At 41.6% G+C, this 23523-nt stretch overlaps 1 protein-coding gene across 2 annotated transcripts in view; it reads right to left on the bottom strand.

Moving 5' to 3' along the window:
* The window catches only part of PAPSS2 (3'-phosphoadenosine 5'-phosphosulfate synthase 2), a 101504-nt gene that overhangs the window by 25808 nt on the left and 52173 nt on the right, over positions 1-23523 (bottom strand). For both annotated transcript variants that reach the window (XM_005906566.3, XM_070363776.1), the window contains exons 2-8: positions 17663-17780; positions 13446-13681; positions 10558-10696; positions 9912-10030; positions 9672-9785; positions 7651-7762; positions 444-649 (exon numbers count right to left, since the gene is read on the bottom strand). In XM_005906566.3, coding sequence (XP_005906628.1) covers positions 444-649; positions 7651-7762; positions 9672-9785; positions 9912-10030; positions 10558-10696; positions 13446-13681; positions 17663-17780 — 1044 coding nt within the window. The remainder of the gene's footprint in view (positions 1-443; positions 650-7650; positions 7763-9671; positions 9786-9911; positions 10031-10557; positions 10697-13445; positions 13682-17662; positions 17781-23523) is intronic.

Genomic DNA, 23523 nt, shown 5'->3' on the forward strand with positions numbered 1-23523 from the left:
TCCCCCACAATGGCCACAGAGCATGAACTCCAAGTCTCTTTCCAGAGGCCAGTTGGATCCAGTCTGTATGAAGAAATTGACTTCCCTTGTGAATTTCAAGATAAACAGGGCTGCAAGCTCTGACTGTGGTTTTTTGCATAGCACAGCTATGATTTTAGTCCTCTCCTCAGGATGCTAGACACAATTCTCTCTCCGGTCCATTTGTTACCCGTTTAGCTGAGGGGACTGGCCATCACAAGAGACCATTCAGACCAACCCTCAAACAGAAAGTCATTTCTTTTCCCTAATGAAAAGGATCTCCCCAGGCAAAGCTTGCAATACCTCCCTTAGAAACACATTCTTCCATCTCACCACAGTTTTTCTAAGTCCTTCGTGAAGGAATTGAAAAGATTTTTTTTTTTACCCAAGCTGAAAGAAAGCCCTCTGAAGGTTTTGCCACTTACTTTGATATAGGGGTGCTTTGCACACGTTGTGCCCCACACATGGGAACAATGCTCCTCTTTTCTATGTTCGTAGAATTCAGGATCTTCTAAGATAGCCACCCTCCGTCCTCCGTGTGTCAAGACAAACTTACTGCAGCCTTCCAGCCGTGTCTTATCATCCGCAGAGATGGGGAGTACTATAGGGATGCTCATGTTGATCACTCCATCTGTGGAAAGAGCCATGTGGTGTGTGAACGTGGGGTACGAGGCATGTGCTCCTTTAAAGGGGACTCCCATGTGTGCCATTTCCTGCAAAAGGCATCAAGACCCTCCTCTAACATAGTTGTGCTGCTGCACTAGTTTCTCTAGAATCTGTGATCAATCCTTTAAGAAGAGGCTTCTCAAAGCAAGAGATGGAGCGTTTGTGAAAAGTGGGGTGTTTCAAATTGTGGAGATGGCTTCAGTAAGTGACTTGGAGGCCCAGGAGGGATTGTCTCCCTTCTGAGTTCCCTTTGGAAAATTCCGTCCTGACTTCCACACACTAGGGAGCTTAGTCTTTAAAAATCCAATTAGACCAAATAAAGGCACTGCCTGGCATCTCTGCAAATCCTGCACCTGCATATTAAATCACCTTGCAGATAGCAAGCCTCATAGAGGATCCACCTTTGGTTGAATCGTGAATGAGGAATCCACAGATACAGAGGCTGGACCATGGGGCTGGAGCATGCACAAAGCTTGCTATATGCACTGGCTCCTGGAACCAACCCCCTGAAGATGGGAAGGGAGGTCTGTGATTCCTTAATGAAGCCAGAGAACATAAGAGATTACACAGCTGTTTCCCCGCTTTTGTAATGGTGCCCCAACACTCCAGCAAGTATGTCAGACTTTCTGTTGTACTTACAGTGAGAAAATGGGGGCACAGAATTAAGGGTGTAACACTAAAGAATATTTGGGCAATTTGGGGGGTGTTGCCAAGTTCAAGACTCAGAAGGGAATGAAAGAAAGGTGAATAAAGAAAACATTCAACTTGTTACCAGTTTAAGCTTGACTGCTCACTGCTCCTCAGATCAGTCTATGAGAAATGAGTTGTTGGGCAAGGAATAGCAACTGTATTTGGGAAGTCAGCAGACCAGGAAGTTGGTAGACTCCATCTGAGAGAACCATCTTTCCTGAATCCAGGCTTTTTTTATACCCAAAGGGGAGGGGATAAAGTCAAACATTTCCTAATTGCAGTCAGACTCCCGAGGGGGATGTGTTAATATCTTCCTTACTGCAGCTATTCTCAGGTTGGGCCTGGTTAGGAGGTTTCCTGTGAGCTAAACAAAGGTATTTTAACTTAAAGGTATTTTAGCTAAACAAAGGTATTTCATGTAAGCCAGGGTTCCTAGAGATGGGGCATTATGTATAATGTAAGCTTATGGGCAACATCCCCTTATTGATTAACTTGTAAAAAAAGCAATAGATATATATATGGAATTTAGAAAGATGGTAACAATAACCGTATATGTGAGACAGAAAAAGAGACACAGATGTATAGAACAGTCTTTTGGACTCTGTGGGAGAAGGCGAGGGTGGGATGATCTGAGAGAATAGCATTGAAACATGTATATTATCATATGTGAAACAGATCGCCAATCCAGGTTCGATGTATGAGACAGGGTGCTCAGGGCTGGTGCACTAGGATGACCCAGAGGGATGGGATGGGGAGGGAAATGGGAGGGGAGTTCAGGATGGGGAACACATGTACACCCATGGCTGATTCATGTTAGTATATGGCAAAAACCACTACGATATTGTAAAGTAATTAACCTCCAACTAAAATAAATAAATTTTAAAACAATAGAATACAAAAGTTAAAGAAACAGATCAAATATGGAGATATGGAGTCAGATGTGTTCTTCCCCATTACAAACTCAGGAATTCAAAACAGGAATCAAATACTGTTACTTATGCATTGGAGGCAATGTACCATAGATTAATGAAGTCTTGTAAATCTACCTGTCAAAATCCAACTTTAGACCATCTCTGATAAAGGTCTGAGGTCTGAGTTCTATCCCCTTGGGGCATAATACTCTCCTGCTAGCTATGAAACAAAAGTTTGCAGGCATATCACTTTGCACATTTAAAATACTCTCTAAAAGTTACTAGGACATAAATCATGCCACCAGATATAGATGGTAACTTCCGGCAATAAAGAAATTATGTCCATCATAAAATCCTGCAATCTGCTCCAGAAGCCTTCTAAACAAGGAAGATACCTGTGCACAGAAAGTAATGATTTTTGTCGCTCAAACAACTCCTCTGTTTCAAAGTTCAGAGACAATAAAAGTAGTCCAAGCAAGCCCTCTACAGAGAGCACTAAACTGAAAGCCAAGTAATCTCCTATTTACTACCTGTGTCACTCACCTCTGTGCTCAGTTTCTCCACTTGGAAAACAGTATCATAAATAACATGTACATCCCTGGGTTACTGGGAAGAGCCATACTGTAAAGCACTCTATTAATTTATGATGAAAGATCATTAAGCCCACTGCATGGTATAGTTGATAAAAAGAGGAGGCCTGCAAAGAAACACTCCTCTGAGGATGCTGATGATCTCATTAGAAATCATGCTTTCTGTGGATTGTGGATTACTGACCACACTGCTTATGAAGAGTAGCTTGACTAAAGTCAAGTAAGACAAGATGCAGAGCAAAAGGTTGGTGGTATGCTGGAGGAAACCCAGCTTTGCCTGCAATGCACCTGCAGTGCTGCCTTCCATCAGTGATTCTGGGTTGAACTCCAAAGAACGCTCCAGTCTTTTGTCGCCACTGGCTCTTCTGGTCTACTAGATTCCACCCCAGAGCAGCCTCTGATCCACCTTCATCTTGGCCTTGATTGAAAAATCCCGACTAAGGACACAGCACTCCCTGATAGGTTGTCAAGACAGCTAATCTGTGGGATGTTGTGGAAGGGAGTTCTACCAAGGAGAAATGCCAACTGATCTCATACACCTGTAGCTACAACTCCACACAGGTAAAAAATTTACTGTCGTTCCCCTATCTTAATCAACTTTTCCATTGATAATACATAAAATTATCCTACTATTTAACTCTGTGCTGAAATATCCTCCTTAGCTTTAGACATTGACTCGGGCTTTCAGCCCTTTTCCATTATGTACTTCAACTCTGGTGGGAACCACCCTGATTATTTCACTGTGGTGTAACTCACTGTGAAAAAGAATATCGTGGTTTTTTAGCTATAGTTAGTCCAGCACTTATTTCATGTTTAATTGAATAATTTTGCTTTTGCTTTAAATAATTGTCAAGCTTCTTGTTTTAACCTTGCAGATATATTTATCATTTGTTTGGGACTGTTTGTAGGCAAAAACTAAAATACTTTTTATTGACTAATCTTTTTTCAAGGAAAAACAACAATGATGAAAATAATACTCAAGATAAATGATATCTTTAGAATTTTACCTTTTTCTTCTTGTACAGCACAGACATTTACAATCACAGTGGGCATGTATTTATTCCCAGTTTTATAACTATCAATCATCATAGCTTGAAATTAAATTCATGCATAATCACTTATCACAAACAAATGAAGTACAATCATCCACAATCCAACCAGGTGCATCCACTTTAAATTGCATCTAAAATTGACTTATCTTTCATCAATTAAAAATGTTTTATAAATGCAATGGGAAAAAAATTCCAGATTTGTGAAACTAAATGAGGACAAACACTCAGTAGAAGTAATTAGCATAAAGGATAATAAGTTTTTAAAATCTCAAGAACAAATATGCAATAAAAATTTAGAAACAACTTTACTTTTGTCAGCTGAATACATTATAAACAACAGCTGCATCTGATCCAGAAATTTCCTGTTACTTGGACTCCTATCAACAGAAGGCAGTATTATTCTCTTAAAACTGGTTGGATCATGAACTGTTAGCAATTCCAACTGTTTCATTTAGATTTTTTTTTAAGTCATGTTCTTACCATTTCTAGTTAATATAACACATTTAATTATAATAATTTAACTACTTGGGAAGTTAAAGTACATACCAGGAAGGAACATGCCTAGAGAAATACAAACACAGTTAAGAAAAATATTGTTTTCAACTTTCCATCAAAATAATAGTAAAGCAACAATGTCAAAGAACAAATTCCTATTATGAAATTTTATACATACAACAGACAAATTACTGAGATTTTTGCTACAGCCATTTCTAAAAATAGAGAATATAAGACAGCAAAAAGCTGGAGAAAACAGAATTTGTATTGAATACTGTCCAATAAAATCCAAAAGTATTGTTTAAATGATTATGTTTTTAAATAATTATAACATATGTCAAAAGCCCCTCCAACTTCAGCAAGAAGTTGCTTCTTATAAATAAGCGATGCAATAACTACCGTCGCCCTTTGGGAGGTGTGGAGGCAAGCTGCTCTAGAATATCCTAGAATTCCAGATGTTTGGAGGACATGAAAGTGTGCCCAGTAGAAAAAATGCAGATTTAGAACCAGGATAACTTGGAGTTGAATCCAGACTTCAGGTGAGTTATTTAACCTTCCCAATACTATTCCCTCATATGGACAAAACACCTTTACAGTGGCGTTAATCCAGATTAAATGTGATGTCCAATGTCAAGCACCGGGGTCAGAACACCTTATGTGCTGAATAAATGCTGGCAATATGTAGGAAAGCTCTCAAGCCCTGCCTTAGAAAGTCAAAGCCATGGAAGACTTGCCATTAAATGATCAGGTCACACAAGGCTGCCATGTCTTAACCCTACTTGGATGCCACCAGTCAAGAATACAAGCTTAAGGTTCCATTTGTAAATTTAGATGTGACATTTATCACTGGAGAATCTGTGACAACCTCGAAACTATATATCCAGTGAGAAATAAAGTGATAATACACTGACATGAAAACAGATCCTTGAGTAATATAAGGAGTAACTCATATAATCATCAAAAACACTAAAAAGTGAGTTTTTATTTTGATTTTGGACTGAGTACATGAACTAATTTTTTTTTTTATAACAAACTAGTTTGTTTTAACTATGGGATAAATTGTGACCATTTGAGAAAATTAAAACCAAAAAATAGTTTTGGGAGACAGAGTCAGAATAGAAACCTTACTGGCAGACTGTTAGGTGATCAAGATGTACAATTGTTTAATGGTGGATGAAAATGGCCACATCTGTGACTACCAAAGTTATTTCAAATTTTCAATGGTGGTGACTCAAACTTTCATAAACTGGTTAAAATGAAATGATATCTGTATAATAATATCTTGCTCAACCTTCTGATGTAGAAATACATCATTTTTGAAATGTAACCCTGTCTACTCAGTCCAATGGCTTCCTTGGTGGTTCAGATGGTAAAGTCTCTGCCTGCAATGTGGGAGACCCGGGTTTGATCCCTGGGTTGGGAAGATCCCCTGGAGAAGGAAGGAGCCTGGTAGGCTACAGTCCATGGGGTGGCAAAGAGTTGGACATGACTGAGTGACTTCACTTTTCACTCAGTTCAAAATCCACCGAGCCAAGCTCTTGCATGAGACTAACATGGTATGGTAGAGGACAGAGTGTTTCAACTGCCTTATGCAATTAGTAAATGCCCCCAGGGCTGCAGGTGGGTAGGAGAAAGGCCGAGCCCACCCCTTCTACAGGAGCAGTTCCATTTTCATCTGTTTTATACGTGGCCTCAGATTTCACTGAAACAGCAATAACTTAAAAAAAAAAAACAAAAAAGCTTGACAACCACGAATGTGATTGGAAAACCCCTCCATAGAGTTCAGATGAACTGCACTGCCTGTCCCAGCAAGCTCATATCTGTCTTCCTTATCTATCTCCGGCAGCTAGAACAAAACCTGACATCCAAGGACACTCAATGAATATTTGTTGGCTAGCTGATGAACGTCTTATCTGTGCTACTTCCAAATGGATGTTACTAGAGATAAGCCTCTTAGTCTGTTCAAGACCTTCATGGCCTTTTAATTGTACATGGGGGTGGCGGGGAGGTGTTAATATATGGAATATATTTTATGGAATATAATATATGAAATGTATTGGACAAGGTATCCTTTTAAATGCTCAACATCCCAATGAGAAGGTTAAGTCTTTTAAGTCCCAATGAGGTAGGTACTGTTATTAACATCCCCATTTTACAGATGAGAAAACTGAGGCCCAGAATGTTTAAGTAATGTGTTCCAACTTCATAGCTAATCACTGGTAAATGAACCCAGAGTCGGGCTCCATGGCTCACTCTTATCCACTATGATATCCTGCATCTGCTTAGGCAGAGGTGGGCTACCTATTATATCCCTGGTAACTATTTTTATTAATTATGTAGGAATTAAGGAGACTTTTGGAGAGTATGGGGAGCCTAACTACAGCTGGGGTTGCTTTATGTCCCATTCCCTGGACACAAGCCTAGAACACAAACATCTTTCTTAAGAAAGAACACCTGATTTTTCTTCCTAAAAGGTTTGAAGCCCTGCTTAGTATTATACATTCAGTGTGCATCTATCACCATCCCTTCCCCACGTATCAATAATACCCCAAGATCTTGAAATAGATAAATGCTAATTGATAAGGTTAAGACAGTTCTAGGAAGGAAATGATCATAGAAGGATCCGGAAGTGTTCTGAATAACACATCCTTCCGACCTTGACAAGAGCAGTTCTCTAAAAGCCATTCAGCTTCTGCCCAGAAAGCTGCCTTAAAATCCCCTAGTAGAATTCAGTGGATGAAGTCATCCTAATATATTTCATGTATGGACATGAATAGCCACACTTTATGCACCAAAGAAGGCAGCTGCTGCAGTAATGTTTGCTGGAGGATGGGAGGCATCCCACAAGCCAGCAGTGATACGGAGTTCACCCTGGCTCCCCCAGGATGGTCCAGGCAGCTGGCAATGGTGCTTCTCACTGTCCACTGCCTTCTGATATCAGGGCCAGCAAAGGACAAGTGGAGGTGAAACAGACTTAACCTTCTCTTGACTGTGTGGAAGTTAAACCTTCATTTTTTGGTTTCTTCGCTTTTGGTAATCAATAATCCTTTGAGGATAACAACAAAAAAAACCCTAAAAATGGAAGCTTATACATAATTGGACATATCATAAATACATATTTTCACAGTATGTTTTACAAAGCAACGATTAGCTTTTCTTGTTCCTGTGAAGACTTCTGAGAAATATTTTTCTAATGATAAAGAGTAAGAAACAAACAAAAACCCATACCATCTATCAGGGTGCCAAAGTGTACAACCTGCAAGTACTCCTTTTCTCTCATAAAACCTTTGAGGGGAGTAGCCCAGCCTTCACTCAAAACTTGGACCCACTGAAGATCCAGCTGCAAAACACAAAAAAAGCAGGTGAACATTTCCATGAGCTCTGTGTCCCAGCCGTCCGGCCCCAGGGCAGTCCATTCTCACTCAGTTGAGAAGAGAATGAAGGCAGAACACTTTATGTTTTAAGCGTTCCCAGATGTAATGCTGGCCCATGATCTAGGACCTGGAGAAGTGTAAGTCTAGAACCTTCTACTGGGAGGGTGGCAAAAGGATTCCAAATGGGGATGATTTCTTTGAGCACTTTGGGCTGTGTCTATTCTTACAATTTGCGACTATGTTGAAGATTCACTGTACATTCTTTATTCCATAATAATTATGGTTTGGCTACACTGTTTTCACCAATATGCTAGCTATTTGATTGAACTGGGCAAACCATTGACTCTAAGATAAATGTCCAAACTTCTTAGCATGATATTAGCTCTGGCCCTAGGGGCTCCTGTAGGAACGTTCACCTGCCACGACTCCCCACCCAGGAGCCTAGTCAACAACGGTGCCAGCCCATGCATAGTCTGAACACACACATGGTTTCAAGCCCATCCCCCGCTTTACCTGAAAACCCTATTCATCATTGAAAATCCATCTCAAAAATTAAAAAAAATAAAACCCAGCTTGTGGACCATTGCTTTGAAATCTTCCCTGTCATCCCTAGGATCAAAAAAATTAATCATTAGATTCTCTGAAGTTCCTCTGTACCTTGCAGACCATTCTGTTATTGGAACTCAAATTCCACAATTATGATTATGTGTTTCTCATTTGCCTGAAGCATTGGAGAACTCAGAATTTATTGTGTAGAGTCAGGGAGCTCTGTTTATAAATTTGTCATGACTTACTACAGCCTGGGGTGTTCATGAGCTGAAGCACATTCCCAATGTACTCTGCCTCATAAAAATGTCCAGGGTTTTAATGGATACCAAGAGGTTACCAATGAAAACCTGATCACCTTATATGAACCAACTAACCCTAATCTACAAAGCATGCGTGCTAAGTTGCTTCAGTCATATCCAACTCTTTGCAACCCTATGGACTGTAGCCCATCAGGCTCCTCTGTCCATGGGATTCTCCAGGCAAGAATACTGAGGTGGGTTGCCATTTCCTCTTCCAGGGCATCTTCCCAACCCAAGGATCAAACCCACATCCCTTCTGTCTCCTGCACTGGCAGGCAGGTGGTATCATCCAGGTGGTAAATCCATGTAACTAAAACTCCCTCTACTTATACTGGACTCTCCCTGATAAAGGAAAAGTGGGATGTGCAGTGTAGAAAAAGATCAAGGCATTCATATCACTTTAGATTAGGGTTGCTTTTTGTTTTAGTAAAACTTTTCAGTGGTCTAAGAAACACTTATATTCTGGACAAACTATTTTCTTGGCAACTGTCAACAAATAATTACTGCCCAGTGCTTACCATGTGATGCTAGTGGTAAAGAACTCACCTGCTAATTCGGGAGACACAAGAGACACTGGTTCAATCCCTGGGTCAGAAAGATCCCCGGGAGTAAAAAATGGCAACCCACGCATATTCTTGCCTGGACAATCCCATGGACAGAGGAGCCTGGCAGGCTGCAGTCCCGAGGGTCACAAAGAGTTGGACACAAGCAACTTAGCACACAATGCCTGTATGTTGGTATAACTGAAAGTATAACAACAACTATATATAACTGTCCTCTGCAAGTATAGAAGTTAACTTCCTGAACATAAAATTGATCAGCTGCTCTGTAGCAACTCTTGGTGAGAGATATTCTTGGAAAAGCAGTAAAAAAAAAAAAAAAAAATGTTGGCGAAAGCAAATGTTTTTCTTTATAGGAATTGAATTTTCCTTATGCGTACCTACCTTATTGTTGAGAGTAACTGTAAATGGATTATAATAACTGATATTTAGCCAAATTTTCCGTCAGCCAGTTTGCATCCTCTTACCTTGGTAATTGATAATGAAGGGAGTGCTTCGGCCTCAGCTCGGACTTGGTCGAGTTTGTTTTCTGGCACAAAGAGTTCATGGATGCCTTTGATTACAGTGTGGGGTACAATGTTCTGAAAGGAAGCAGACTTGGTAACCATTTGGAATGAAAACTATATAAAGGACACTTCAGTAAATAGATGATCTCTCATGACTTTGTAAAATTATTATTATTATTTTTTAAAGTTCAGTCCACCCACCTGCTCCTGTAGAAGCTCTACCACCTGCTGCATACAGTCACTCACAGAGGACAAATTGGTTTTAAGCACGAGCTCAGGAGATTCAGGTTTTTCATAATCAGAATCAATACCCGTAAACCCTGCAAAGCAGAAGGCTGAAAGGAACGTCTGCACCAACAGAACAATGTTTTGACTCAATAAGACACAGCACATGTTGGAATAAATGTTTTCAACCATTGTACTCAGACTAAAACAGAAAAGGTCAAACAGCCTTCCTTGACCTCCAGCCATAGGTAAGAACACTTACACCTGTGTTTTCATAAACCCTGAGTCCAAGCCCTCTGCAGTGAATTAGAATGGAAAAGGAGGACCAGAGGGAGGAAAACTCTGAAAGATTCCTCCTACGCACACAGTCACATACATATATTTGTTATAGTTCTCCGAACTTGATTGCTTATGGCTGGGGTGACAGTTCTTCAGAGATACAAGCCCACATTTTCATAAGCCCATGGAGACACTGAAGATATTACGGTTTGATAAACAGTTGTGTGTGCTATATGTAGTTTTGAAAAACAGTCTTTGAAACTTCAGACAGATTTCTGGGCACAGACATATGAATTGGTGGCATAAGTAAGTGGCAAAGGGGCTACTGAGCTGGCCGTCTTACCTTTGATCTCCCCAGCTCGGGCCCGTTTGTAGAGGCCTTTTACATCTCTCCTTTCACAAATGTTTAGAGGAGCATCTACAAATATCTCAAAGAAGGGCAGTCCTGAGGATTCATGGATTTTGCGGGCGTTCTCACGATCCTGGGAAAAAATTACATGTAAGAATGTGAGAAAAGGGACTTCCTGGTGTTCCAAAGGCTAAGAATTTGCATTCCGATGCAGGGGACACAGGTTGACCCCTGGCTGGGGAACTAAGATCCCGTATGCTGCAACTACTAAGCACCACAACTAGAGAGCCCACACACCCCGACTAGAGAGCCCACACACCACAACTAGAGAAGTCCACTCACCACAACTACAGAAGTCCACACACCACAACTAGAGAGCCCACACACCACAACTAGAGAAGTCCACACACCACAACTAGAGAGTCCACACACCACAACTAGAGAGCCCAAACACCACAACTAGAGAGCCCACATACCACTACTAGAGAGCCCACACACCACAACTAGAGAGCCCACACACCACAACTAGAGAAGTCCACACACCACAACTAGAGAAGTCCACTCACCACAACTAGAGAGCCCACACACCACAACTAGAGAGTCCACACACCACAACTAGAGAGCCCACACACCACAACTAGAGAGCCAACACACCACAACTAGAGAGTCCACACACCACAACTAGAGAGTCCACACACCACAACTAGAGAGTCCACACACCACAACTAGAGAGCCCACACACCACAACTAGAGAACTCCACACACCACAACTAGAGAAGTCCACACACCACAACTAGAGAAGTCCACTCACCACAACTAGAGAAGTCCACTCACCACAACTAGAGAGTCAACACACCACAACTAGAGAGCCAACACACCACAACCAGAGAAGTCCACACACCACAACTAGAGAAGTCCACTCACCACAACTAGAGAGCCCACACACCACAACTAGAGAGTCCACACACCACAACTAGAGAGCCCACACACCACAACTAGAGAGCCCACACACCACAACTAGAGAGTCCACACACCACAACTAGAGAGTCCACACACCACAACTAGAGAGCCCACACATCACAACTAGAGAGCCCACACACCACACCTAGAGAAGTCCACACACCACACCTAGAGAAGTCCACACACCACACCTAGAGAAGTCCACACACCACAACTAGAGAAGTCCACACACCACAACTAGAGAGCCCACACACCACAACTAGAGAGTCCACACACCACAACTAGAGAGCCCACACACCACAACTAGAGAGCCCACACACCACAACTAGAGAGCCCACACACCACAACTAGAGAGTCCACACACCACAACTAGAGAAGTCCACTCACCACAACTAGAGAAGTCCACAAACCACAACTAGAGAGCCCACACACCACAACTAGAGAGCCCACACTCCACAACTAGAGAAGTCCACACACCACACCTAGAGAGCCCACACTCCACAACTAGAGAAGTCCACACACCACACCTAGAGAAGTCCACACACCACAACTAGAGAAGTCCACACTCCACAACTAGAGAAGTCCACACTCCACAACTAGAGAAGTCCACACACCACACTTAGAGAGCCCACACACCACAACTAGAGAGTCCACACACCACAACTAGAGAGCCCACACACCACAACTAGAGAGTCCGCACACCACAACTAGAGAAGTCCACACACCACAACTAGAGAAGTCCACACTCCACAACTAGAGAAGTCCACACTCCACAACTAGAGAAGTCCACACACCACAACTAGAGAGCCCACACACCACAACTAGAGAGTCCACACACCACAACTAGAGAGCCCACACACCACAACTAGAGAGTCCACACACCACAACTAGAGAAGTCCACAAACCACAACTAGAGAGCCCACACACCACAACTAGAGAGTCCACACACCACAACTAGAGAGCCCACACACCACAACTAGAGAAGCCCACACACCACAACTAGAGAGTCAACACACCACAACTAGAGAGCCCAAACACCACAACTAGAGAGTCCACACACCACAACTAGAGAGCCCACACACCACAACTAGAGAAGCCCACACACCACAACTAGAGAAGCCCACATGCTACAACAAAGATACCGTGTAGGATAACTAAGACCTGACGTAGCCAAATAAATGAATATTGAAAAAATTAAGTAAGAAGGGGTTTCACAATGAAATTCATCACAAACACTGTACTCTGGTCTTCCATGGCCTTAAGATAACACTAGGGTTTGAGCTCTGCATAGGTGGTAGGAAATTAGCCCTTTAGAGAAGTTTCACTCTAGTAAACAACTCTCCCAAGGACTTTAAAAAGAAAAAAGAAAAAAAAAAACACGGAAAAGAATCCCAACCAAAAGACAGGGCTGGCATAATGACGGTATTTCATTCGAAGGATATGTTGAAAGTCATTGTGTCTTATTTGTAGCTCACAGCAATCCTGTGCTTTAAAACAAGAGAAGTGATACTCCACCTTGTTGATTTCAACATTAAACACAGAAAACCTGATGCCTTGTCAATGAACTGCTGTTTTCTGTAGTCAGGCAAACCCTCTGACTTTTTGGAGAAATAAAAATTACTGAGCTTTAGGAGTTTTCTTGTTTAACTTTTTCTTCCTTTCAACTCTGGCCAAGTGTACTTACCATTGTGAAAGTGGAAGGGTTTATGTCAACTGGTGCCCTGGCATCTGGAAATGAAGGGACTCTCTTTATATAACCAATATTAAAGAGAGGAAATGAGGGAGCAAGTGAGCGGTGAGGGAGGGTGGGGGATACAAAGTATGACATTCTCTGTTGTTCCCCTCTGCCAGCTCCTCATCCTGGCAGTTGGAGAGCTCTGGTGCTGTGTGTGGGAATCTTGCATGTTGCCAAGTCATTTTACCTTTGCAAAAGGAGAAATGAAGCTGGTAATGCAGACCAGACCAGCGTCGGCAAACAGCTTGGCCACCTCTGCAATCCGGCGGATATTTTCTTCTCTGTCCCAAGTAGAGAATCCAAGGTTTTTGTTGAGGCCATGACGGATGTTGTCCCCATCGAGGGAGTAGCAAGGGATGGCGTGGGAGACGAGATACTCTTCCAGAGCAAAACTGATCGTTGTTTTTCCAGCACCAGAGAGACCTGTTGAGAACAGTCAAGACAAGACTGGAGATGTCTCTGTTTAAGATGATAAATTGTGATTGATTCTCAGTTTTACCTAATTCAAGAGTAATTAAAACCCTCATGACAATCATTTGATTGACCTCAAATCCAAACCATTCAAATCTAGAAAAAGTGAAACTTACTGAAAGTTAAGTACTAGCATTTCTTTCAAATCTTGAAATAGCTATTTGTCCTTTATTAGGATTATAGCCTTTCAAAGCAGAAGAGGTTTGTCAATAGGGAGACCTTGGCAAGCTCCATACAGTCCCCGGGGATTCTGCTTTTGAGACAGGCTGGGACCTGGGACCCTTTACTAGAGAGCTTGCACCTCAACAAAGGTCTCCTGAAGCAACAGATACAAAGAGATACAAACAGATACTAAGGAACTCAAAGTCACTACACCCTGGCATAGTTGGAGCAAATCATAAAGAAAAAGATACAAAACCCCACAAACCAAGTGTCATTTCTGAGGTGCCTGGGAGCAAAAGCAGGGTATTGTGGCATGCTCCCCACACACAGCACTGCTAAGAGGGTCAGCTGATCACCTAAGCCATACCCCCAGCCCGTCCTGCCCCTCCTCTCCCGTCCCCTCCTCTGGAGGAGGATATGGTAACTCACTCCAGATTATCGCCTGGAGAATCCCACAGACAGAGAAACCTGGTGGGCTACCATCCATAGGGTTGCAAAGTGTGCAACACGACTGAAGTGACTTAGCATGCAATGTGATAAATTCCTCTTAAAACATGTGCAGTTGTAGGACAGGAGAAATGAGATTCCTGAGTCTCTGGTACATTCTTTTGTATCAGAAAATGAGAGAAATAGTAGAAATTTCCAAATACAGTTAACTGTATTAATATAGATCATTGGAATATTTATTTTAATACATTGAAGTAACACCAGTTATATTTACTGAGAGCTTTACTAGGGACCAGGACCTCTGCTAAGCACATACATGTTTTATTTCATTCTGCTGCTGCTGCTAAGTCGCTTCAGTCGTGTCCGACTCTGTGCGACCCCATAGACGGCAGCCCATCAGGCTCCCCCGTCTCTGGGATTCTCCAGGCAAGAACGCTGGAGTGGGTTGCCATTTCCTTCTCCAATGCATGAAAGTGAAAAGTGAAAGGGAAGTTGCTCAGTCGTGTCCAACTCTTAGCGACCCCATGGACTGCAGCCCACCAGGCTCCTCCGTCCATGGAATTTTCCAGGCAAGAGTACTGGAGTGGGGTGCCATTATTTCATTCAGTTCTACCTATACTTCTATGAGGAGGTACTATCTTCATTCTCATTTTACAAATAGGAGGCTTAGCAAGCTTGATCCCAAATCACACAACTAATGTAGGTGAAGCTGAGGCCCAACTTCAATTCCCTAGATTTGAAGAATCTGGTTTCTCCTGATTTGCCTGGTCAGCATCCAACATCTGTAATTTGAGAATAAAAAATAAATGAGGACAAGACTTTTTGAAAGTTAAGAAAAGATGGATGAGATTTTGTTTTTCTCTTCCACTAGTTCTTTTTTTTTCTTTTCAAGGGTGTTTCAAATTAGGAAAAATGGACTCTGTGTATATGGTTTTTTAAAAAATATTTATTATTTATTTGGCTGTGCCAGGTCTTAGTTGCGGCACGTGCAATCTTCAATCTTCCTTTAGATGTGGCATGAGAACTCACTTGCGGCATGTGGGATCTAGTTCCCTGACTAGGAGTGGAACCCAGGCCCCTTGCACTGGGAACACCAAGTCTTAGCCACTGGACCCCCAGGGAAGTCCTTATATGTTTTGATTCAAAATTTAAATGAACACACGAAGGCAAACACATTGCAAGAGGGAAACGTCTGGAGTGTAGCCATTTTATCCACTGCTGCACAACACATCTCTTAGAGGGAACCTGGGGAAATATCAGGCATTGAGACCAGTTAACCTGCCTTCTGGAACAAAGCAGGCTCCGCGCCCACTGTGTAGCCTCACCCTGGAAAGTGGGAAAAGTTGCTGTTCCAGGGATGGACAAAACCAGGAAACCAAGGACGAGTGCTGCAGGCACTAGGAAATAACTTGAAAAAGAAGAATGAAGCTGCTTTAGACAGAAACAGGAAGACTCAGAAGGGCAAGAAAAGATGCAAGGCAGATCCTTGCTTGCTGTGTTTTTTAGAATTATCTTCAGGTTAGAATAAATCCACATTTGTGAGCAGACAGTAACACATAAGTTGATTTCATAACCTGGACAAAAATATCTTTGCATCTAAGCTAATCTCGATGTGAAATATTACGTCTACAAAATGAACATGGTTTTTTTTTTTTTTTTTTTTTCTTTTGAGTACAGCCTATCTCAGACCTGCATTTCCAGGCATCAGCTTCCTCTACCTATACTCAGAAAATATAGGTAACACCCCGGACTAATTCCAGTTCTGTCACTAACCCTTAGCTTTGACATTCTGGGGTTATAAAAACACAAGTAAAAGAAGATTCATTTGGTTACTTAGGTGGGAATGAGTTATTATTATACAAAAGCGACCATCCTCAGCTACATAGAAAACATAGAGTTTTTCTTCTTGCCTGGATTTTAATATTTTTAATAAGAAAAATATCTTCCTAGAATGTTAAAACATCTGAAAAGAATAAAGAACATCTCTAATGGACAGCCAAAGCTTGATGTCAATTAGGAAAGCCTCATTTTTAACTGCTAGTGGACATGGAACAACAGACTGGTTCCAAATAGGAAAAGGAGTATGTCAAGGCTGTGTATTGTCACTCTGCTTATTTAACTTCTATGCAGAGTACATCATGAGAAACGCTGGACTGGAAGAAGCACAAGCTGGAATCAAGATTGCTGCGAGAAATACCAATGACCTCAGATATGCAGATGACACCACTTTTATGGCAGAAAGTGAAGAAGAACTAAAGAGCCTCTTGATGAAAGTGAAAGAGGAGAGTGAAAAAGTTGGCTTAAAACTCAACATTCAGAAAACTAAGATCATGGCATCTGGTTCCATTACTTCATGGCAAATAGATGGGAAAACAGTGGAAACAGTGGCTGACTTTGTTTTTTGGGCTCCAAAATCACTGCAGATGGTGATTGCAGCCATAAAATTAAAAGACGCTTACTCCTTGGAAGGAAAGTTATGACCAACCTAGATAGCATATTAAAAAGAAGAGATATTACTTTGTCAACAAAGGTCTGTCTAGTCAAGCCTATGGTTTTTCCAGTAGTCATGTATGGATGTGAGAGTTGGACTATAAATAAAGCTGAGCACCGAAGAATTGATGCTTTTGAACTGTGGTGTTGAAGAGGACTCTTGAGAATCCCTTGGACTGCAAGGAGATCCAACCAGTCCATCCTAAAGGAAATCAGTCCTGGGTGTTCATTGGAAGGATTGATATTGAAGCTGAAACTCTAATATTTTGGCTACCTGATTCAAAGAGCTGACTTATTTGAAAAGGCCCTGATGCTGGGAAAGATTGAAGGCAGGAGAAAGGGATGACAGAGGATGAGATGGTTGGATGGCATCACTGACTCAATGGACATGAGTCTGGGTAAACTCTGGGAGTTGGTGATGGACAAAGGGAGGCCTGGCGTGCTGTGGTTCATGGGGTCACAAAGAGTTGGACATGACTGAGCAACTGAACTGAACTGAAATGTGCTTAGGCATGAAATTGAGGATTACAGAATTCCTTAGAGCTGAAAGGGAATGTCATAATCAACTTGTCCATCCTTTCTTGTCAAAGAGGTGGAAACAGAGAACTAGAGACATTCTATGACCTAACATAAGTCCTATTTCTCACAGATGGGTAGAATTAGGAATGACACCCAAGCTTGCTACTACAGCTCTCAGCCTCCTTCTAATGTTAAAATACACATTGAATATGTATATGTGACACATAAAATGTGTCACATTATTTTCCTTAAAATTGTGTGTTACCACCAATTTTTAGTCAAAATAAAATACATTTAAATCTCAGCACAGCATACCTGTCAGCCATACGGTACATCCTCGGAAACCACCCCGTGTTCCAACCACCTGCCCTCTCTTATTCCTGCTCACGTGATGGGCCTGATACACAACATTGGTGGATTTCTGCTGGTTCTCCTACAAAACAAGAAAAAGAACAATATTTGAAAATAAAATAATAAATCTCATATGTATCAGTTCAGTTCAGTCTCTCGGTCGTGTCCGACTCTTTGTGACCCCATGAATCGCAGCACGCCACACCTCCCTGTCCATCCCCCACTCCCGGAGTTCACTCAGACTCACGTCCATCGAGTCAGTGATGCCATCCAGCCATCTCATCCTCTGTCGTCCCCTTCTCCTCCTGCCCCCAATCCCTCCCAGCATCAGTCTTTTCCAATGAGTCAACTCTTCCCATGAGGTGGCCAAAGTACTGGAGTTTCAGCTTTAGCATCAGTCCTTCCAAAGAATACCCAGGGCTGATCTCCTTCAGAATGGACTGGTTGGATCTCCTTGCAGCCCAAGGGACTCTCAAGAGTTTTCTCCAACACCACAGTTCAAAAGCATCAATTCTTTGGCGCTCAGCTTTCTTCACAGTCCAACTCTCACATCCATACATGACCACTGGGAAAACCATAGCCTTGACTAGATGAACCTTTGTTAGCAAAGTAATGTCCCTGCTTTTGAATATGCTATCTAGATTGGTCATAACTTTCCTTCCAAGGAGTAAGCGTCTTTTAATTTCATGGCTGCAGTCACCATCTGCAGTGATTTTGGAGCCCAGAAAAATAAAGTGTGACACTGTTTCCACTGTTTCCCCATCTATTTCCCATGAAGTGATGGGACCGGATGTCAAGATCTTCATTTTTTGAATGTTGAGCTTTAAGCCAACTTTTTCACTCTCCACTTTCACTTTCACCAAGAGGCTTTTTAGTTCCTCTTCACTTTCTGCCATAAGGGTGGTGTCATCTGCATATCTGAGGTTATTGATATTTCTCCCGGCATTCTTGATTCCAGCTTGTGTTTCTTTCAGTCTAGCGTTTCTCATGGTGTACTCTGCATATAAGTTAAATAAGCAGGGTGACAATACACAGCCTTGACGTATTCCTTTTCCTATTTGGAACCAGTCTGTTGTTCCATGTCCAGTTCTAACTGTTGCTTCCTGACCTGCATACAGATTTCTCAAGAGGCAGGTCAGGTGGTCTGGTATTCCCATCTCTTTCAGAATTTTCCACAGTTTATTGTGATCCACACAGTCAAAGGCTTTGGCATAGTCAATAAAGCAGAAAGAGATGTTTTTCTGGAATTCTCTTGCTTTTTCCATGATCCAGCGGATGTTGGCAATTTGATCTCTGGTTCCTCTGCCTTTTCTAAAACCAGCTTGAACATCAGGAAGTTCACGGTTCATGTATTGCTGAAGCCTGGCTTGGAGAATTTTGAGCACTACTTTACTAGCGTGTGAGATGAGTGTGATTGTGCAGTAGTTTGAGCATTCTTTGGCATTGCCTTTCTTTGGGATTGGAATAAAAACTGACCTTTTCCAGTCCTGTGGCAACTGCTGAGTTTTCCAAATTTGCTGGCATATGTATACATACAATAAAATAATAGAGTACATAGTCTTGCTAACCAAAACTCATCCTTTATAATGGCATAAGTCAGGAAGCATTTATAGGAGGCTTCCTGTGTGCTGTATTGGAACTGTCATGAATCCTCTGTCCCTTATCAATTCCTGAATATTCAGGAATTAAGAGGAGTTGGCAAACCGCTCTTAGGGCTGAGGAATGCATGCATTTCCTTCGTTAGTTCTTCCATACAGTGATAAGTAACTATTTACGACCCTCCTCCTTTTTATGAACCATATGGTAAAGTGATTATTTACAACCCTCTCTCTTTGATATGGATTGCCTTATGTTTCCTTGATAATTTGTAAATTACGGGCGGCTAAGGAACTTATAGATACACAACTAGAATTAAAGCATACTCAGGAATCTTGTTCTCCTTGGAACTCTCCTATTTTTGTTATAAAAAAGAAGTCTAACAAATGGCGTCTCCTAACAGACCTTAGAAAAGTTAATGCATCTATGAAACCTATGGGTGCATTACAACCAGGAATCCCAGCACCTACCACTATTCCTCAAAATTGGCATATTATCATTATTGATTTACAAGATTGCTTTCTAAATACACCTTTACACCCTTTAGACCGAGAGAGATTCGCTTTCTCTCTCCCTTATCCGAATCGTATCGGACCTCATAAACGGTGCCAGTGGACTGTACTGCCACAAGGGATGACGAACTCTCCCACCACCTGTCTGTACTACGTAGCCAAAGCCCTTGAGCCTGTGAGAAAGCAATTTCCTCACTTTCTTGGTATTCACTATATGGATGATATATTGTTTTCGGCTCCATCTATCTTAGAAACTCAACACATGTTTGATATAGCTCAACTATGCTTAAAAACTCTGGATCAATCATTGCCCCTGAAAAAATTCAAACCTCTACACCTTATCATTACTTGGGGTTTGTTGTTAATAGACAACGATTACTCCCCAGCTAACTCAGATCTGTACTGATAAACTTTCAACCTTAAATGATTTTCAAAAGCTCTTAGGTGATATAAACTGGATTAGATCTTCTTTAGGCATTGCTAATTATCAACAGAATAACCTATTTAATACTTTAAAAGGAGATCCTGATTTAAATAGCCCTCGTTCACTTTCTCAAGAGGCACGAGAGGAACTCTATTTAGTGCAAAATAAATTACAAAAACAATTTCTTACTCGCATCAAACTAGATTTGCCTCTAGAATTATTTATACTCCCCTCTCTTCATTCTCCCACAGGACTTCTTCCCCGAAAAAGAACACCCAGTTGAATGGATCTATACATTTTAGGGAAATAAAGTCACTTACACCCTACCTTGATTTAATTGCTGTAATCATCATCAATGGAAGAAATAGGACTAAAACTCTAATTGGCTCTGATCCTCATAAAATTGTAATGGTGCTGCTGCTACTGCTAAGTCGCTTCAGTTGTGTCCAACTCTGTGCGACCCCATAGACTGCAGCCCACCAGGCTCCCCCGTCCCTGGGATTCTCCAGGCAAGAACACTGGAGTGGCTTGCCATTTCCTTCTCCAATGCATGAAAGTGAAAAGTGAAAGTGTCCGACTCTTAGCCACCCCATGGACTGCAGCCTACCAGGCTCCTCCGTCCATGGGATTTTCCAGGCAAGAGTACTGGAGTGGGGTGCCATCAACTTCTCCTACAAACTTCTACCAATTTCCAAATAGCATTTCTGGAATATTTTTGAGAAATTTCATTTCATTAGCCTTCTGGTAACCTACAGAATTGCTTCAGAAATGCTGAATTTATTATTTCTCACATTATCAGCTCATAGCCTATACCACAAGCTGAGGTTTTTTTATATAGATGGGACTAAAAACGCCAAAGCTTCATTCTGGTCTCTTAAGGAATATAAAGTCTTCTATACTAAATTTCATTCTGCTCAACAAAATGAATTATATGCTCTTATTCAAGTTATTTGCCTACGTCCTTACCTCATTAATGTAGTCTCTGATTCTATATATTCAGGTTTTGTATTAAAAAATATAGAAACCTCCACCATAAATTCCAATCAACCTATTATTCAACAACTCTTTTTCAAACTACAATCTGCTGTTAGAAACCACAATTCTCCCATTTATATTACACATATTTGAGCACATTCTTGCCTTCCCAGCCCCACGACTCATGGCAATGAGCAGGCTGATAAACTGGTTTCCTTTGCTACTCCAGAGGAACAGCATGCTCTGATGTGTAACAATTCTGGCTCCCTACACCAGCTATGGAAAATCCCATACCACCAGGCTAAAGAAATTACCAGTAATTGCTCTACTGTAGACCCATTCATCTTTGACCCATGGCACAAGGTATTAATCCTCGCGGTTTGCAACCTAATGAACTATGGCAAATGGATGTAAAGCATTGCCCTGAACTTTCTCCCTCTTCTCTCTTGCGTGTCTGTATCGACACTAATTCTTTTGTTTGGGCCCCACCTCTTCACGGTGAGGCTACACAACATGTTATAACTCACTTATTAGCTTGTTTGCTGTAATGGGAGCTCCTGGTTCTATAAAAACAGACAATGGGCCCGCCTATATTTCTAGACACTTTAAACAATTTTTACAATCTTTTTCATTAAACATATTATAGGTATTCCTTATAATCCACAGGCACAAGGCATAGTCGAATGAGCACGTCACACACTGAGTTGCAAATAAAAAAAATTTAAAAGGGGGAATACACAGGAACACTACTGTCTTCCTTATATAAAGCAGACTTTACTAGATTCCAACATAAGATATTTTCTAAACCTGTGAGTATTTTTAATACAGCTTTTTTTGTTTTAAATTTTTTTAACTTACCACAGGGAGATATCTTAACAAGAGCAGACAAACATTTCGAGGCATTGAAGGACACTTCTCTTCCTCTGCCCTTTTGGTACCAAGACAGGTTAAAGAAACAGTGGAAATCTGTGAAACTAATCTTACAGGGAAAGGGGTATGCTTGTATTTCCCCAGAAGGATCCACGAACTCGAATGGCTTCCTCTTGGAAGATTCGACCCAAGGGGGCCCTGGCCTTCAAAATAGAGATGAAACAACAAATATCCCAGGAGGAAGAAATTCCAATACGGGCCATGGCGGCTCTAAAGATCTCCAGGAAGCACCACCCTTGGCAGCATCAACCCTATGATCTCCCCACTTGGGGACAAATAAAAACCCTTACTAATCGAGCTGAAAATTTGGTCTCTCAACAGGGAATGCCTCAGAGTCCTGAATACATTCTCCTGGCCATGCTCAGTCTCCTGGCCTGTACCTCCCCTGTTGAGCTCTAACTAATCACACTTACTGGGCTTACATACCTAACACCCCTCTACAACAGGTGGTCAAATTGACGGAGAAAGGACCAATCGTTTCAACTAATGACTCTATACATATGCCTTCTCCTTGGAGCATTAAAGGGCCCTCACAGGCTGAAGAAGAAGGAAAACTAATTAATATTTCTCTAGGTTATGAGGTCCTTCCTTTGTGCATGGGCCCACCAGAATTATGCATAAATGTTAGCCGAAAAACGGGCTTTCGCCCTGCCTCCCAAAAAGGATTTTTGGATGTTGCTTGGATTATTTACTGCCCTTTCCTTGTCTGTGAACCATGTTTATACTACTGAGACTTTAGGGAAAGAGTTAGGGAAAGAACAAAGAACATTATGTAAAGGGTTTACTTATAAGAACTTTCCATATACTCCTGTTTGTTGGGACAAATGTCAAGCCAAATGTTTGTGGCCAATACAATTGTTGATTGGGGACCCCATGGTATGTGGTTATCTAAGTGCTCAGAAGATGTTAACAGCACTGTGTGTGACTATGCTACTCATGGCATGGAAAATTAATGACACTTCGATGGAGCATTACCATGACAAAGGACTTCTTGGGTGGCTTGACAGTGGATTAGCCCCACCTCGTCCTAGGATCGTCCTCGATAAACAGAGTGGGCCTGAACAATGGGACATTTGGAAACTTGCTGTGAGCACTGAAGAACTTGGAACTTGGACCGGACATTTCACAGGGACCAGTCGTAGTCACAGTAACTATTTCTTTTGCTATAAGCAATCATATTTTATACAGGCCTGTGTCCCACTTCCTTTTGTTATAGCCATAGGAAATTTACAATTTAATAAGACTTTACGTTCTGTAACTTGTGTTAATTGCAGAATATATACTTGTCTTAACTCCTCTATTTCTTCAAGAAATGATTCCCTTTTGAATCTTCGATCTCGATGTAATTTGTGGTTACCAATACATCTCCAACGACCCTGGGAAGAAGG

Source organism: Bos mutus, chromosome 26 (genome assembly GCF_027580195.1).
Source record: "Bos mutus isolate GX-2022 chromosome 26, NWIPB_WYAK_1.1, whole genome shotgun sequence".
In the NCBI taxonomy this organism is placed as follows: Eukaryota; Metazoa; Chordata; class Mammalia; order Artiodactyla; family Bovidae; genus Bos; species Bos mutus.